The 18,995-nt window shown below is 47.2% G+C and overlaps 1 protein-coding gene and 1 pseudogene across 4 annotated transcripts in view; one reads left to right on the top strand and one right to left on the bottom strand.

Moving 5' to 3' along the window:
- The window catches only part of LOC147114198 (myelin-associated glycoprotein-like), a 44,654-nt gene extending 25,901 nt beyond the window's left edge, over positions 1-18,753 (bottom strand). For all 4 annotated transcript variants that reach the window (XM_085995861.1, XM_085995862.1, XM_085995863.1 and 1 more), the window contains exons 1-4: positions 18,696-18,753; positions 14,292-14,401; positions 3,535-3,903; positions 869-1,162 (exon numbers count right to left, since the gene is read on the bottom strand). In XM_085995861.1, the coding sequence (XP_085851987.1) occupies positions 869-1,162; positions 3,535-3,903; positions 14,292-14,379 (751 nt within the window). In that variant the 5' untranslated portion in view covers positions 14,380-14,401; positions 18,696-18,753. The remainder of the gene's footprint in view (positions 1-868; positions 1,163-3,534; positions 3,904-14,291; positions 14,402-18,695) is intronic.
- LOC147114199 (protein NYNRIN-like) lies at positions 9,208-10,504 on the top strand (annotated as a pseudogene).
- Positions 18,754-18,995: the final 242 nt, after the last annotated feature.

Below are 18,995 nucleotides of genomic sequence, written 5' to 3'. Positions count from 1 at the left end.
TGTAACCTGAGGAAACTCCAACCACAGCTTGTTGCTGGAACTTGTTCTATTCATTGTGGCACCAAGATGTTGCCACATCAGGTTAGAAGCTGGGAAGCTCTCAACAGAGCAGAGTATCACTGCAGATTTCCCTTCTTTTATATTGATCGACAAATTTTTAATCATATCACGAGAAGTAATTGAGAGATTCCGTGGTGCGTCTAAAAACAAATAAATATCAGTCAACTTACATTGACTGTGAAGCACTTTGCGAGATCCTGAGAACGTGAATCATGTGATATCAATGCAAGTTCCATCATCACAAAGTGCGTAATCCAGGCAGACACTTTACTGCAGTACTGAGGGAGTTCTGCACTGTCAGAGCTGCAGTACTGAGGGATTTCTGCACTGTCAGAGGTGCAGTACTGAGGGAGTTCTGCACTGTCAGAGGTGCAGTACTGAGGGAGTTCTGCACTATCGGAGGTGCAGTACTGAGGGAGTGCTGCACTGTCAGAGGTGCAGTACTGAGGGAGTTCTGCACTGTCGGAGGTGCAATACTGAGGGAGTGATGCGCTGTCAGAGGTGCAGTACTGAGGGAGTTCTGCACTGTTGGAGGTGCAGTACTGAGGGAGTTCTGCACTGTCGGAGGTGCAGTACTGAAGGGGTGATGCACTGTCAGAGGTGCTGTCTTTCACATGAGATGTTAATCTGAGGCCCCGTCTACCCTCTCAGGTGGACGTAAGATCCCATGCCATTATTCAAAGAAGAGTTCTCCCCGGTGTCCTGGCTAGTAATTATCACTAAAAAAACAGATGATCTGGGCAACACCACATTGCTGTTGGTGGGATCTTGCTATGCGCAATCTAGAATAAAGGATGTTCATACTTACATTGCACAGTTAGTGCTAGTGTCTGCTCTGATGAAACAGATGGATATCTGACTCTGCAGGTGAGTGTTTGTCCGTGGTGTTTGAGTGATGGAATCAGGGTCAGAACAGAAGTATATATCAGAGTGACGCCATGCTGAGTTACACTGTTTGAGACTGACCCAGGTACGTCAGCGGGATTGACCCAGGTTAAATCAGGTGCTGTTCCAGAGCATGTGGTGTTGAAGGTGCAGCTTACGTCCACACGCTTTCCTGCAATAATTTCAGCGGCGAATATCATGGGTTTATCTGTGAAATCTAACACACACAGAATGGATCCTTTTAGATAAATGTAACGTGAAGCATCAGTTTAAATAGAAATCACAGTCCACAAGAGAAAGAACTTTTACAAGGATAATATCAGAACTGAGAGACTACAATGTTCAGGAAAGACTGAACAGACTGGGGCTCTTTTCTCTAGTAAAGCGAAGGCTGAGGGGTGACCTGATAGAGGCCTATAAAATTATGAAAGGGTTCGATAGGGTAGACGTAGAGAAAATATTTCCACTTGTGGGGGGAGTCCAAAATTAGGGGCTGTCAATATAAGATAGTCACTAATAAATCAAACAGGGAATTCAGGAGAAACTTCTTTACCCAAAGAGTAGTGAGAATGTGAAACTCGCTACTACATAGAGTGGTTGAGGCAAATAGCATAGAGGCATTTAAGGGGAAGCTATTCAAACACATGAAGGTGAAAGGAATAGAAGGATATGCTTTTAGGGTGAGATGAAGAGGGGTGGGAGAGGGCTCGTGTGGAGCATAAACACCGGCATGGACCAGATGGACCGAAAGGCCTGTTTCTGTGCTGTCGACTCAATGTAAATTGATGTAACTCTGTGTAAATCTATGTAACTCTATGTAACTCTGTGTAACTCGATGTAACTCGATGTAACTCTGTGTAACTCGCTGTAACTCTGTGTAACTCGATGTAACTCTGTGTAACTCTGTGTAACTCTATGTAACTCTGTGTAACTCTGTGTAATTCTGTGTAACTCTGTGTAACTCTGTGTAACTCTGTGTAACTCTATGTAACTCTATGTAAATCTGTGTAACTGTAAATCTGTGTAACTCTGTAAATCTGTGTAGCTCTATGTAACTCTATGTAACTCTGTAAATCTGTGTAACTCTATGTAACTCTGTAAATCTGTGTAACTCTATGTAACTCTGTGTAACTGTAAACCTGTGTAACTCTATATAACTGTGTTACTCTGTGTAAATCTGTGTAACTCTATGTAACTATGTGTAACTCTGTGTAACTCTATGTAACTATGTGTAACTCTGTGTAACTCTCTGTAACTGTGTAACTCTCTAGCTCTGTGTAACTCTGTAACTCTGTGTAACTATGTAAGCGAAAGTACTTTCCTATTTTCAGACCTGGCGGAGTGTCTGTCACTGCACTTAATACACTTTTACTCTGAGACCCTTGAATTGACAATATTGGGCGGGGATGGTGGAGCCGGTCACTGGCTCATCATTCTCTCTAGAGATCTCTGCCAACGTTAAATTCAATCCTGTCTACAGCAGGACAGAAACAAGTTGCATTTATCTCTCACCATCACCTAAAAAAGATGATCTGGTCATTTATCACATCGCTGTTTCTGGGAGCTTGTTGTGCACAAATTGTCTGATCTGTTTCCTACGTTACAACAGTGACTACACTTTAAATGTACTTCATTGGCTGTAAAGCACATTGGGACGTCCTGAGGTCATTAAAGGCGCTATAGAAATGCAAGTTCTTACTTTTGTCTCTATGTTTAGAGATGATTAGAGAGATCGATGGAAGTCGATAACCTGATAACATTAAGGACACGACTGCTGCCAACCAACGGGAAGTAGTTGCACAGGCGCAGTTCAAGTGGGGTTTTTTCACAGGTATTGTGAGGTCTTTAATGTGACTTGAAGGTGATATTAGGATGTTGTCAGCGTGTGAGAGTTTCATTGTACTCTCACAGAGTGTGTATCTCTCCCAGCTCCTCTGTCGTGGTTTGAACAGGCGGCTGGTGAACAGAATGCAGGCGCGGGATGTTAGGATTTAATCGGCTGGGAGAAGGACCATTGAGAAAGAAAGAGAGTAGAGACAGTGCGGAGAGATACAGAGAGGAGCGCTCGATAAAGAGACTGGGGGAGGAAAACAAGAGGGAGGGCGGAGAAGGAGCGTGAGGAGAGAGAGAGAGAGAGAGTGGGGCGGTGTGATTCATTCATCAGAATGAACAGCTAAAACTTCCAGTCCGATTCACCGAGGATGTTGTCAGATTGTGAGAGTTTTATTGAACTCTCCCCGAGTGCGCTGATCACTATCGGCTCCTCTGTCTGCTGTGGTGAACGTTACTTTTTCAAATTTGGGACCTGACATTTATGTGCAGAATGTTTCTGCACAGCCTCCGGTAGCTTCCGGCTCATTGGCAGTCACTCCGGAACATTAATGGACACAGTCAAGACATTTAATCATTGATAATAAAGTATCAGAGGTTGCTTTTTGACTGACCTGGAAGATATCGCCAGGTTATTGATAATCAGACGCTGCCTTATAATGAGCTGTGTTTTGTGTTAATATGGAAACGCCACAGTTTATGTTATTTCCCATTGACAGTTAAACGTGAATTGTCGAGTAATTATAACACGGCACTTACCAGAAACATGAAGCCATGTTGCAGGGTAGTAGTTATGGCTCTTCCCATTGTCAAATTCTATTCTGAAAAAATAAGGTCCTGTATCTTGCTGTGTGATGTCGTTTATAATCAGGGAACAGTCGCCAGCTTTCAAATCGCCAGACAGCCGGGTCCGATTGCGTAACCGTGGCGACTCATACTTGTGCTCCTTGGGGTGAAAGGCTAGGGGAGCCCATGGTATCTCGGTCTTGGTATTAAACCAGACTCCACCTCGCGGTTGGTTTGCCAGACGTGCTGGATAACTGTAATGACAGGGAATCTGTGCGCACAAACCTTCCTGTGCTGTCACGTCTCGTGGACTGCCACCTTTCCACTCTTGTGACAATACAGCTGAGGAGAGAAATATCAATATTTAGCACTGGATGTCTTGCAGATCCACGAGACTTGATATCCACCCCCCTCCATCACTAGCGCACAGTGGCTGCAGTGTGTACCATCCACAGGACAAACAAGGAACTCTCCATATTAACAACACCTCCCTCCCCTACCACCGCCAACACCCAGTAGCAGCAATGTGATTGGATGCCCAACACCTCCAGGTCACACACCGTTGCTGCCTCGTCACTGGGTCAATATATTGGAATTCTCTACCCATTGTGAGGGCACCTTCAGCACACGGACTGCAGCGTTTCCAGGAGAAGGCCCACCAGCACTAAAGGCAACTAGGAATGGGTGAGTGTATCCGTATAAGAATAACAATATATGTTTTGTATGTGTGATGGACTCGAGACTATTAATATAAGATGTATGTAATAAAGATAAATTTGAAGTGTATGGATCTCCCTGGGTGAGCAGAGCTCAAGGCAACGGTGTGAAACTTAACAAAGGAGACCTGCAGAACAGGATAATCCCCACAGAGACTCACCATCGAAACTCACCATCGAAACTCAAGAGCCACTAAAAGGTGTCAACAAACAATTAACTTAAGCAAGAAATGGCACCAGCCACTGCAGACAGACACATGTTCAAGGAAAGCCAATCAAGAACTGCCATGAAACTAAGACCCAATCCTGGGGTCTTAGCAATATAGACTAGAGAAAATGGACTTTCTGTCTCTCTGTCTCTCTCTCTCTCTGGATGACCACACAGAAAAACAAGAAGCCCTCCCTCTACAGACCAGATCAGACAAGAAGCAAGGAAAAATGCCACGTGCATTGCTTGACTCAGGGAAGTACAAGTCTCTGTAGATCTAAAATAACATCAGAAAATGCTGGAAAAACTCAGCAGGCCAGGCAACATCCGTGGAGAGAAATTAGAGTTGACGTTTCGGGTCTAACCCTTTTTCAAACCAGTTTTGAAAAAGGGTTAGACCCGAAATGTCAACTCTAATTTCTCTCCATAGATGTTGCCTGGCCTGCTGAGTTTTTCCAGCATTTTCTGGTGTTATTTCGGATTTCCAGCATCTGCAGTATTTTGCTATCGTCTCTGTAAATCTAACCCATTACCTTATGTGTTGTAATCGAGTAGAGACCATAAATACCAGTAGGCTGTTGTTTTGCTGTGCATGAGTGTGTGCGTTTAAGAAACTTATTCCAAATTGTTTCAAAAGAATTGGTCTTGCTGTCGATTTAATGCCAGTCGAAATAAAAAGGTTACAAAACTGGGGGCTCATCCGGGATCTGGCGAGACAGCTTTAGATTATTCTTTTAAAAAATTGGAAATTTCAGGAGTTGCAATTCTAACTTGTGGTGCGCAGTTTAAAAGTAAATTCAAAAGACAGGATGAAGGGATTGGGGGCATACAAAAAGCCAGCAAAAGACGTAGCTGTAGCCTACTATGAGAAAATATATGAAAAGGTGTCCATAAGGGACTTACAAGAGTTATGGGCACGATGCATCTGTAAGGGCCAACATGCGTCCTTTGGGGAGCGCGTGGCATTCATCCAGGAGAGGGTAGATGAGGGAAAACTAAGGCCCAAATAGGAAAACGGTCTCTTGGCATTCAGGCACAATACTGTGCTCAGAGAGATGTGGAATTAATGAGGCAGGATGCAAAAGAGATTTTAGATTTAAAGGGAGAGATACAAGATTTAAAAGAACTAAAAACCAAAGAGATTCAACTAAAAGAAAAAGAGATTGAAAGTATGAAAGAACAGAAAGAAGAAGGCATCCAGCTTGTTAGGTGGTTAAAGGAGGGAGAAATCCAGCACTTGAGACAAGAAATCGATTGATTAGGCCACAGTATCAGGCAACTAGAAAGAGGAGCTGAGCAGGCAGCTTCGTTGCCACAGCAACAAAGCCTCTCAATTTAAATGCAGGAGCAGCTGTTGCAGCAGCAAATGAAACAAGATTAGAGCTCAAGAAATATAAATTGGAAAACCTGGGGCTCCGGTAGGAAGTAGAAGATGTTAGGGGGGCATTAAGGGAGGCAATTAAGAAGCCACACAGGGTGGCAGACCACTCCCGGTGCCACCTAGAAATAGCATGGCTAAAGAGTAAATTAGGGCAGCAACAGGCTCTAGTATCCACAGTAACATGGGGAGCTATAACAGAGACAACAGAAGGGGACGAGGGGGAGACAGATTGGGAAGAGGAAGGCAGTCAGTATAATCCCCAGGACGGCGGTGAAGGATGGGATACATTGGAGACACAAGGGCCAACTGTAGCAGTAGTGACCACCTCTTTATGGCATAATATGCATGGTCACATCACTAGTAACCATACCGACTGACGGCCCATATCTGTTGCTGACACCACGGCGTGTAGCCACGAGTTGGGGCCCATTAATGATGGGGACGATCCACTGGTAGTTAATAGGAGGTGGGCAGATTTCAGGAGGGGTCACCCTGAACTAGAAGAGAGAGACTTAACACGAGTCCTCTTCTTGGCCTGTTCCACTTGTTTACAGAATAATCTGCCAGACGCGATCCTCCAGCGTGGCACAGCGACCGATGCAGTCATGACCGAGATCCTAAACCATTTAGGGATCCAACACTTAAACTTAGTGGCTATGCTTAGTCAGACCAAACAGCACCCAGATGAGACCCCTAGAGCCTTCAGCAATCACCTGTACGATATCTATGAACGTACGCAGAACCAGGCACCTGCAAATGCTGCAGCAGGAAAGAATCAGGAACAATTCAAAATGATGTTCCTGACCCAACTCCACTCTTTAGTTAAAACTACCCTGGGCATAGCCGTGAGGCCCACCGATCAGTGGACAGATATAGAGACTAACATTCAAAGAGCCCGGGAGATGGTAAAAGACCAGTTAAAGGTGAAGTCACCACCCACTGCAAAGAAACCAGTGTCAGCGGTGGAGGGATCTAGGTATTACCGCTTTAGGGGACAGTGCTTTAATTGTAAGAAGGAAGGTTACCTAGCAAAACAATGCAGGAGACCCAGACAGGCACCAGACCACAATGCAACGCATAGCTACCTCCCGAGGGACGAACCCAAACCCTCTGGGATGGAACAACAATTGGCTCTGTTAGTTACCCTTCTAAAAAAGGACGAATCCAAGCCCTCTGGGACGGATCAACGATTGGACTGGTTGGTAACCCTCATGAAAGCCCAAATTGTCACGGGGAGGGGGGGATGCAAAATCATTTACCGGTGCATGCAATCGCCAATGCACACCCATTGGAGGGACCCCTCCAAGGATCCACCCTATGACAGGGTTTGGCCCCCAAAGATTGTTCGGAAGCGGGGTTCCGACATGATGGTAGCGGGAGACCAGTAGTCCTTGTTGTCTTAAAAGAGGGCCGGCAGCAGATTATGCTTATAGACACTGGCTCAGCCATTACCATCATCCACACCCCATACCCTGAACGCCATACAGTGGCGGGCAAGGGTTGTACAGCCCTTAAAGGGTTTAATGGTGATACAACCACCGCGTATACAGGGAAGGCCTCTGAACTTCAGTTGGGAGGCCTCACCTGTAAGGTCCCAGCACCGATGCTGATGACCACCCCCGACGGAAGGGGTATTTTAGGGACTGATGTGTTGGATCAGTATGGCGCGGTAATAGATTACAATCAGGACTGTGTTTGGATGGGATTGAGAAATAATGCAAAAGTGATAGAAATTTCAGATGCTCACTCTGTTTTTGCTATTAAAAAGCCATCTGAGTCTGACCATCCGGGGAGCGAAATTGAAGCTGTGGCAAAACTAATTCAGGAACACCTAGCGGTGTTTGTCACGTGCAACCCGATTGTGGAAAAATGGCAGGCGAAGAGTCTATCGAGAGACCCCCCCAATCATTCACTAAACAGTACCCCATCCCAAGGGAGAGTCACCCTTACATCCGAGGCACCATAAAATCCCTAGTCGAGCAGGGTGTTGTTTGGACAGGCACTTTCACAACCAATTCACCCACATGGCCGGTTAAAAAGCCTGATAGCAGCTGGCGACTGATTATTGATTACAGAAAGTTAAATTCTGTAACGCCAGCCTGCTCACTGATAGTAAGAGAAGTTCCCACCATATTATCTCAAATTCCTGCTGGTTCCAAATACTTCTCGACCCTCGACTTCGCCAATGGATTCTGGAGTATCCCTGTTAAAAGGGAGGACCAGTACAAATTTGCGTTCACAATTGAGGTCCAGAGCTACACCTGGACATGCCTGCCTCAGGGGTTCCACAATGCCCCCACGATCTTTCACAAAAGAATAGCTGCAGTTTTAAAAGACTTTTCCCGCCCCACCTGCTTGCTACAGTACATAGACGATCTACTGCTGGCAACCGATAACATGGAGGAGCATCTGTCCCTTTTGCACGAACTGTTGACATTGTTGGCTCAGGCGGGACTAAAGGTGAATCCCCGTAAGGCTCAGTTGGTAAAAGAACGGGTCACCTTTCTGGGAGTGTCCGTTTCGCCAGACGGATCGTTTCCCGACTCCCACAAGGTGGAGATAATACAGCGACTACCTTTACCCACTTCCAAAACAACCATACGATCATTCTTGGGTTTGGTGGGGTACCAAAAGAACTTTGTTCCAGGCTTTGCAGAGTGCGCAAATCCCCCGTATGATTTGATAAAACTGCAGGGTGATGACATACGCCCGGCATGGACTGATGCTCACACCTAGTCTGTGGCCAAATTAAAAACTGCAGTGATACAGGACGCATGTCTAATTCCTCAGGATCCTGCGCAGCCCTTCCATTTGGAGGTCAGGGCCACAGAACAAAGCCTCGCCGCAGTTCTGTGCCAAATGCGAACAAATCGACTCCAGTCCATCGCATATGCATCTCGAATCCTGCAGGGGGCAGAAAAGATGTATACCGCGTGCGAGCACCACCCGCTGGCAGTCTTCTGGGCGGTACATCATATTACCTTTATCTCCGGGCTATTAGCTACCATCCTTCACAGCGCTCACACGCCTCTGAACCTACTGATGAAACCAAGAGATTCGCGAGTTTCCTCACAGCACCTCAGCAAATGGACATTGGAATTTATGGAAGGAGACATTGGTATCATTTCCGAACCCACCACATTGCTGCCACCATTTCTGGTTTATGAGGGGGAACCGCATGAATGCCCGCTACCCCTGATTAACTTTGAGACCCATCCTGTGCAGAATGAGCCCATACAGGGAGCCCCAGATGTCTACATCGATGGGGCCTCATATCACATCGAGGGATCCCCCCACACCGGGTATGCTGTGGTATTGCCAGAGAGAACCATCCAGCGACGATGCAACCGACAGTCTTCACAATATGCAGAAATCGCCACACTTCTAACCGCCGGGATAGAAACCTCAGATAGACCCGTGAATATTTAGTCCGATAGAGCCTATGCTATAAACACCATGCTTTCCTTGCCCCTATACCACAATAATGACTACCGTACAATAGACGGTAAGGCCCTGGTCTATGGGCCCTGGTTACGCCTGCTCTGGTCATACCTTAAACAGCGATCCCAGTCCTGCTTCATAGGAAAGGTAGCAGCCTATAGAAAAGGGGGTCCACATAGTGAGGGAAATTCCAGAGCAGACAGAGCAGCCAAGGACGCTGCGATTGTTGGGGAGACGATATAGTTGTTGAGCCCTGCAATGCTGTTAGCAAGGGCTCCCCAACAGATCACCTAGATTTAAAATCCCTGCAGCAGCAATACTGGCCATATGCCATTGTAAGCGCCTGGCACGAGGAAGGCAGACCCCTTCCTCAACCGACAGCCTGGGCCCCCAATACCACACTAGCCACTGCCCCTGACAGACCCCTTCCCCAACCGACAGCCTGGGCCCCCAATACCACACTAGGCACTGCCCCTGACAGACCCCTTCCTCAACCGACAGCCTGGGCCCCCAATACCACACTAGGCACGGCCACTGACTCAGCAGAGCAGTTGCTGATGTTCATAAGAAAGCCATACTCCTGTCCGGTGGTGTGTGTTCCACCAGAGGTGGGTCAGGAACTGCTCTCCCTCCCTCACTCCCACCCCACGGCAGGGCAATATTCGGCCCTGGTAACCTTCTATAAGGTAGAATCCACAGCTTGGTGGCCTTCCATGAGGGAAACCTATATGTGGCACGATGCCTACCGTGCCTGCAGCACAATCCTCCCACCTGCACTAACCGAGCCTTGCTTCAAAGCGCACCCCTACCTCAAGGGCCATGGACTCACCTCCAGATAAACTTCATTGGGCCACTTCCACAGGCACAAGGCAATTTTCAGTATGCTCTAGTGATGGTTGATCAATTCACTAAATGGATCAAAACATTCCCCTGCCGCTCCAACACCGCAATCACGGCAGCCAAAACATTATTAAATCATGTGTTTTGTAGGTGGGCAGTACCGGTACAAGTGGACAGTGATCAAGGTTCGCAATTTACTGGTAAGATTTTTACCCACCTGCAGGAAATGTTAGGGATAAAACACAAACTACATATTGCCCACCACCCCCAGTCCTCCGGAGGGGTCGAAAGGGGGAACAGGACCCTCAAGTTAATTTTAGGAAAATGGTGTGTGGGCCACCCCACTCAATGGGCTAACATGCTGCCAATGTGCTTAATGGCAATGAGGTCTACATCTCATAAAACAACAGAAGTCTCCCCATATCAGGCCATGACAGGGAGACTCATGAGAACGCCAGGCCAGCTAACACTAACGGGGATGAGCCACTTGAAAATGGAACCATGTAGATCCAAGTGGCTGGAACACGTGGTAGATCACTCTGATCAGATGAATTGATTTGTGGCCACGATATTGGGGAAGTCAAAAAGACAAATTAAAAGGTATTTTGACAAGAAAGTACATCCCTTTGAGTATCAGGTGGGGGACACCGTAATGAATCCAAATTATGGCAAGAAGAAGCATGCCTTTGAGCCCAGGTGGTGGGGACTGCATACTATTATAGACCGATTGAACCCAGCGGTTTATTTAATTTAGTTACCGAGGAAAAAGGCCGTTAAGTACAAGAAATGGTATCATATTAATCAGTTAAAAACTGGCAAAGTGTAAATACTACACTGATCTTGTTTCCCACAAGACCATGATATGGATCCTTATGATTGTCAGGACGATACTGGACAGCGGTCATCCACCTCACAGAGACATTTAATACAGATGACACAGAACAATGCCATAAACAGCAGAGCTATACAAAAGCTAGGAGCCAGCCCATGGTGGGAAACAATGTATAATGTAGGACAACACCCCTGGCTCAGAACCCTCTCAATGCTTATGATACTGGTACAAGCCATAATTGTAGTGGTGGGGATCATCATGATCTGCTACCTGAGAAAACTCCTGAGGAAACTGAAACACCATATGCGAGCCCTGAGGAGATAAGCCAAATGAGGGGTCAATAAGGATATTTCCACCTCAAGACGGGGAATCTGTAATAAAAATATATGTTTTGTATGTGTGATGGATTCGAGACTATATTAATATAAGATGCATGTAATAAAGATAAATTTGATGTGTATGGATCTCCCCTGGGTAAGGCAACAGCGTGAAACTTAACAAAGGAAACCTGCATAACAGGATAACCCCCCCACAGAATAACATGTGAGGATACGAGTATCTTTTATCCTTTCAGCCCTGCCGCTGGCCAAGAGCCCTGCCAAGAATGGCCAGCACCGTCTCCTCCAAGGGGGTGAGGTGAGGCTAGGAATGGGAGATGTGCCTCGTGATTGATGCAGATTGTTGGTAGGTGAGTGATTGGGGGTGTGGGTGGTGCAATGAGCAGTGTGTGAAGCTAGTCGAGACGGCTTTTGAAAATGCATTCACTGACCTTGACCAGTGGTCTGATGTCATGAAGCTTCTTTGGGCACTGGAGCCAGGTGGTGGGGGTGACACTGCTGGCAGTGACAACCTCGATGGTGTAGTTCCACACCCTTCTTTCTGAAGGGCCTCCTGCCCCCTGTGGGCAGAAGGCCAGTCTTACAGTGTTGACCCCCTGCACAAAGCTGGAGTGCTGTGTGCGAGACCCTGGGTGACCCTTCCCTGGCTTGCTGAAGCAGTTATCCCATTTTTTGAGGTTCGGCAGGGAATTCAGCTTTAAGAGCTGAACAATCACATTTGGGAATTCTTTTTCATGTTAAATTTTATTTTGACAGACAGTAAGGGCTGAAAACTGCATTTTTTCACTGCCTTTTAATTTGTATTTGTTCTGAGTGCATGGCCCCTTTAATTCATAGCCCTTTAAATGCCCACAATTCCTCGCTCCCAGAGGCTGTGCAAAGCTCAAACGCCATTTCAGGACGGGAACTTCACCTCGGAGGTCTCCACTAACACCACCAGGCGACGGTGCATGGAAGGTTAGTGCTGTGCCACCAATCTCCAGCCCCCCGGATGAATCAGGAAGGCACAAGAATAGGTTTGTGGTGAGGGGAGGAGGGTAAAGCTAAAGCAACATGCTTACCCCATGTGCAGCTTGTAAGTCAGAAGAGATTGTGGGATGAGGGGAAGTAGGATGTGAGAAGGAGGATAAAGTGTGAGGATACCAGCATCTTGTATTCTTTCAGCCAATCCTTCTGGCCAAGGGCTCAGCAATGCCCCTGCTAATAATGGCCTGCACCATCTTCTCCAAGGAGGTGAGGTGAGGCTAGGAATGGGAGATGTGCCTCGTGTTTGGTAGAGATGTTTGCTAGATGAGTGATTGGGGGGGCGGGGGGAATCGGGCATTCAACAGTGTGTGAGGCTAGTGATGCAGTTGGTAAGAGACGGCTTTTGAAGATGCATTCACTGACCTTGACCACTCGTCTAAGGTCATGAATCTTCTTTGGACACGCAAGTCTGGTCCTGGGGGGCAACACTGCTGGCATTGACAGCCTCAGCGATCTGGTCCTACATCCTTCTTTCGGGAGGGCCTTCTGGCCCGCTGTGTGTAGAGGATCTTTCTTCCTGAGTTGACCCCAGCTCAAAGCTGCATGAAAGACCCTAGGTGCCCTATCCCTGGCCTGTTAAGCCGTTTGGTTTAGTGGTGAAGCATATTTACCATTTTTTCATCAGCAGAAGGCAGCTCATCTTTAGGAGGTGCAGACTGCCTTTAAGAGGAGCAGGACAATTTTAGATAAAACAACATGAAATTTGGCCCCCTGCTGAGTGCACAGCCTGTCACCAGTGCATTCAGCTCTAGGCTGTGCACTGAAGTTGACGTGCTACTTGCGCTCTTTGAACAGGCGTGGACACATCTCTCATCGTGGTGCCCGCGCCCGTTTTTCCATGTTATCCAATTTCTAGGCCAATGACTCTGTGCACACTGTATCCACAGTGAAGGTTAAACGTGTTTGAACACTAAACCAAGATGTGACCCAAAGTGAACATCAGCGACAAACCTTCAAGACTTTTCAAATGATGTTTTACCAAACTAACTGAGTGCAGCTTGGAACAGAGTGTAAACGGGCAAGTTGGTGAGTAGGGCAGTTTGGTGAGGAGGGGAGGGAGGTGCTCCTTTCTTCTTTTTCTACCTTTGTCAGCCTCCAGGAGAGCAGGAGTTAAAAATCTGCACGAGAGGGGAAAGACAACCAGTGGGAGTTTGGCTCTGTGAATCCCCCCAACCGCAATTAATTGGAAATGAGGAGGAATTTCTTCTCTCAGAGGGTCGTGAATCTTTGGAATTCCCTTCCCCAGAGAGCTGTGGAGGCTGGGTCATTGAATATATTTAAGGTGGAGATAGACAGATTTTTGAATGCTAACTGAGTCAAGGGTTATGGGGAGCGGGCAGGGAAGTGGAGTTGAGGCCAAGATCAGATCAGCCATGATCTCATTGAATGGCGGAGCAGGCTCGAGGGGCCAAATGACCTACTCCTGCTCCTACGTCTTATGTTCTTATGTTCTTATAAGTTGCACAGGCTTGAACAACAAAGGGTTCACAATAATTCCTAATATTATGAACATTTACTAACATTTTAATATTGTTATTACTTTTTAAATCATTCTGTACCACATTCAATCTGTTAGGCTGTTGAAATCTGAAATATCGTGGAATACAGAGAGTGCTCCACAGAGTGAGTCTGACACTTTGAAATGTGACATCGAGCTGTGTGATGGACGTTTGCTGTATGCAAGAGTAGATGTATAGACAGACAGAGAGATTAATAGATGGATCGGGAAATGGAGTTGAAGAGCAATGAGAAGTATGTTAACACTTGTCATTTTATAAAGTTTTTCCATTGTTGAATCTGAAAAGTGAAATCACACATCCTGTTTAAAGGAGCAGGGACATGAAAATAAAGACCTTACTTGTTTGCTGAATACTGGGTGTGTGAATTCATTAAACACTATGATGAAGTAAAAAAATATGATTGTGATTGGTGGAAAAAAGGCACTTACTTTGTGTAAAAACAGACAGAAGTAGAAACACAAAGAAACTGAACATCAAACCAGCTGGCATTTTGTTGCAGAAAAATCGTAGCCTCATTTCACAGATTCCGTCTCTTTCCCTGTAAGAAATATACATATAGATAAAGATATAAATATAGCACCAGAAAACCACCAGAAGTAAAACCGAGGCACGTTTTCTCAATATGTTTAACACTTCAGACTATGAAGTAAAGGAATGAGATAAAATAGCTTTCCAAATTATTTCCTCATTCTAATTTAGAACTGCAAAATGTACAATAAACTGCTTCAGTAAAGTGTGCCACCTCTTCCTGTGAGAAGTGTGTAGGATTCGCAAAATTGGATTTCATATTAATAAGGGTTAAATGGCAGAAGAGGCCGTGATTCTAAGACTGTTTTAAAAGAAGCCCAGAAAAAGGGGCATACAAAATGGCCACCGTACCATGTGACCAGCTTATTGGGACACTTTAAAATGGTTCCTGCGCAACCTCAGACAGATTTGTGGATTCAATCCACAGTAAGTTCTGGAAGCCGTTCCTGAGAGAACGAAACCAGACCCACAGGCATGCATATGGATTAGATGCAGATCCACTCAAGATTGGCCTGGAGACAGGGGCCATCAAGATGTTGACCCAGACAAAAGGGGACAATTTCATATTCATGAGAACAGCACCCAGGACTAGATAACGAGATCAGCAGGACATTCAAAACAATGAAAGCCATTTCCAACCAGAGATGGGCCTGTTACCAGCCCCTTAAAATGATTTTAAATATAATAACTGCCCCGCTGTGCTCAAAGCCCACCAAAGTTAAAACAAAGACTAACCTGATTTTGGGCGGGAAGTGAGGCCTCGGGAAGAAAGGTATAACTGAAGAGACCTTTCAGCAGTTGAAACACGGAGCACAGCACCCCGGACACGCAGCTTGAGGAGGAAGAAACAGCTTGGAAGAAGACGCTGGAGGAAGCTTGAATCAACAAGCTCGGACAGTCACAAAGAGAGCCGAGAAAAAGGACAGTTTAAAATCGGACAGTCGTTGCAGCCCCAGCAGCCTGTCCAGCTTTTGAGCTGGGCAAAGAGGAGCTGGCTTGGGGAAAGATCAGCGGACTCTGCTCCACCGTTGGAGAAATCAGAAGGACAATTCTGACTGTATAAAGAGTCATTTCGGAACCAGCGTCCCACCCCGGGGAAGACCATCGGGAGATCATCGACCATCCCCGGGCCATAGCTGAAGGTAGAAGGGGCCACACCAGCCCAAGGCTCCCCTGACCAGGGTCGAGCCGACGATCCTCGACCTCGCCGACATCCAGGCCTGCCGGTGTCCAGCCGCCCCCGACCCCCACCTCAGGAGAGAGGTGTGGCGCAGTTCGCAGGGGCCCCACGATCCAAGTGGAGACAAAACGCTTGAAAGGACCAAACACAGACTCGTTTTCAAAACCTTGCACTTCCTAGTGGGATTGGTGAGCATGTTTCTGGCCCTTCACAATCAGATCTAGATAGGTTTAATAAGGGGGTGGATTTAAGGGTACAATTAACATGAGTTGTCCCTCGATGTTCCATGTGTTTCCTTATTTCATGATGATCTTTGTAGAGTATAAGATGCCTGTATTTGCCTTAGTTAGTATAATGTCGTCATGATTTGTTTGTGTTTGTTTTTCCCTCCCATGTACTGTACTCTTATCTGTGTTGCATTTGATTTGATATTTTTCCATTTGCAATAAAATTTCATTTTGATTCGTCAAACTTGGTCTACAAGAGTCTTCTCTACATTGTAGTTCCTGCGCCTAAGTCCAGAGTATAGAATCTAAGGGGTGAGTGGGTCGAACCACTCAAGGTTTTACTGTGCAAGAGAGAGAGGCCTCTAGAGAGAGAAACCTCAGGGAAACCTCTCGAGGAAAACCCCTTTCAAGTGTAATAAAAGTTACTCATCCTAATATATGATGGACCATGCAAAATCGACCTCTGATCCACCAGCCACATAGGCCAGAGTTTTCCCTACCTGGGCAGGTCCGGTGTGGGCGGTGGCCATGGTGGGTCACGACCCTGCTGCTGACTCCATCCCGCTCCACAAAATGACTTCACATTAATAGGGCCTATTAAGCCCGCCCTGCGTGTTACCCGGCCCAATTAAATGGTGCGGGTCTGGTGACGTCATTCATGATGTGTTTTCAGCCGGGATCTTTAAAGGGGCCATGGCCACATTACATTTGAAGGTTAATCTAACATAGTGCTGTCAGTGCACTACAGCATTGGAGTGCTGCAAACACTTTGACAATGACTGCACAGAGGCAGAGGGCTGCACTCAGGTTCTCCGATGCCTCTCTCCATATGCTTATGGAAGGAGTCAGAGCACGCAGGCAGGACCTCTTCCCTACCAATGGGCGAAAGAGATCTCCCCAGGACACCAAAACAGCCTGGTTGGAGATTACAGAGGAGGTCACCAGCAGGGATGTGGCCAGGAGGGCCTGGGTACAGTGCCGCAAATGTTTCAATGATTTTATTAGATCAGGAAAGAGCGGACCTGGAGAGAGCAGAAGGAGCGGAGCTGGAGGGAGCACAGCGAGAGCAGAGCAGTTAAAAGGAGCAGCAACAGCTCAACAGAGGCTGTTTTTGAAAAAGTGACGTCAGAGTAAAAAAAAGTGACATCAGCACAAGTGAAGGAGCTGATTGGTGAGTAGCTGGTGATTATATATTTTTTAAGTTTATGGGGTAAAAATTGAGTCGCGCCCCCTTTTGGGCGTTAACTTCGCCGGGGCACTAAATGTAGCGGCCCGGACAAATTAACGCCCCCGCAGCCGAAATTGAGTGGTAGCGCCCCAAGAGGGAAGTGGGGCGCTACTGGAAGTGCTCCACCTCCCACTTAGGGCGCAGTGAGGGAATATCGCGGCGCTATGTGCCGCAGCGCCACGCGCTGTGGCACGTCACGCCGCAGTATTGCAGGCCTTCCTCCCCTTCTTAAAGGGGAGGGGCCTTGCGCAGCGCGACCTGGGGGCCAGCTGGGCCACCGGGGATTGGAATGCTGGCAAAAGAGCCCGGCACTCAAGAGAAGTGCCGGGCTCATGGAACGCAGCCAGCACTCCATGGGGGAGGCGTTCACGAGGCCGGGGACAGCAGCAGAGGCAGGTGCTGGCAGGCGGCCAGCAATAAAAACGTCCACCTGGCACCTCACCATTAAATAGTGCCGCACCGGCCACAGGTAGGCCCCCCTCACCCCGGCGGACATATTGTCCGGCGGTAAGTCAGGGGGCGGGAGTGCGAGCGGGGCGCTGCGCACGGCGATGACGTCATCGCCGGCGGTGCAGCGCCACGGGGCACTAATGGTTACCGCCGCAGCTAACCTCCCGCTGAATTTCACGAGAGGCGTTGGCGGCGCCTCACCCAGGCACTAGTTGTTTTGCGCCCCGTTAGTGCCCTTTTAGGGCAACTGAATTTTTCCCCTAATAAGTTTATTTCTGCTAAGTTAGTTAATTGCCTATTAAATAGAGGGAAAGAGCTGATTGGTGAGTAGCTGGGGGCTGTTTTGTGTAAACTTTTAAGTTTATTTCTGCTGGGTTAGTTCTTAGTCTATTAAGTAGAGGAATGGCATGGCAGCTCAGTCCTGTGGAGTTCACGTCCTACGCCATGTGGGAAGTCCTGGACGCTTCGTGTAGCCTGGATGAGCACATGTGTGGGAAGTGCCACCAGCTGCAGCAACTCGAGCTCTGGGTTTCGGAGCTTGAGCGGCAGCTGGAGTCACTGCGGTGCATCCGCAAGGCTGAGAGTTACGTGGATTACACATTTCTAGAGGTGGTTACCCCGCAGCTTAAGAGTATGCAGGCAGAGAGGGAATGGGTGACTGCCAGACAGAAGAGGAGGACCAGGCAGGTAGTGCAGGAGTCCCCGGAGGATCGACTGGGCTGGGTGTGCCGTTGTCATGTCCGTAGCTGGTGCCGAGGTTGATTAAGTAAATGACTACCTCCAGGATTAGGCTCTTTCTGATGGATACAATGATAATTGTTCCCTATAATCTTCACTGACATCCCTCCTTTCTACAGAGACATTGAAGATTACGTCACAGAAGAATCTGTCCCGTTGTGTCTGTGCCAGCAATTTGCTAGAACAATCCAAAAACTAACCCCACTGCCCCACTCTCTCTCATAGCCCTAAACCTTACCTCATGCTTCAAATGTTTATCCAATTTCACATTAAAGATGCAATTGTCTCTGCCTCAAACATTCCTGTTGCATTTATATAGAGCATTTCACAACCTCAGGACATTCCAAAACACTTTACAATAAAGTACATTTTTAATATAGTAAACGCGGCAGTGAATTTGCGCACAGCAAGTTCCACAAACATTGGGGCAGAAATTCGGGTCGGGGGCTTGCCGCGCGTGCAAGCCCCGATCTGCACTTACCCGACGCGCCTGCCATTCACCTCCAGGGACGCCTGGAATTCCTTTTTGAAACAGAAAAATCCTGGGCAGCGTCTGACGTCACGCCGCCCAGGAGTGCAGCCAGCGTGAAGCCTGTAGCGCGCTGTGCAACTGAGACACGCCCCTTGAGGTCTCAGTTTAATAGGACACGCCCCCAATGTTTCTCACAAGCTGAAAAGCATTTTTACATGCAGAGCAGCATTTCAAATAGGTTTTTGGTATTTTTATGAAGCTTTTGGTAACTTTTATAAACTTTTAAAAACGTTTACATTATTTTGAAGA

This window comes from Somniosus microcephalus, chromosome 8, assembly GCF_052327205.1.
Source record: "Somniosus microcephalus isolate GS21.2 chromosome 8, FLI_Smic_1.0, whole genome shotgun sequence".
NCBI lineage: Eukaryota > Metazoa > Chordata > Chondrichthyes > Squaliformes > Somniosidae > Somniosus > Somniosus microcephalus.
This window is presented reverse-complemented; position numbering and strand designations above follow the sequence as displayed.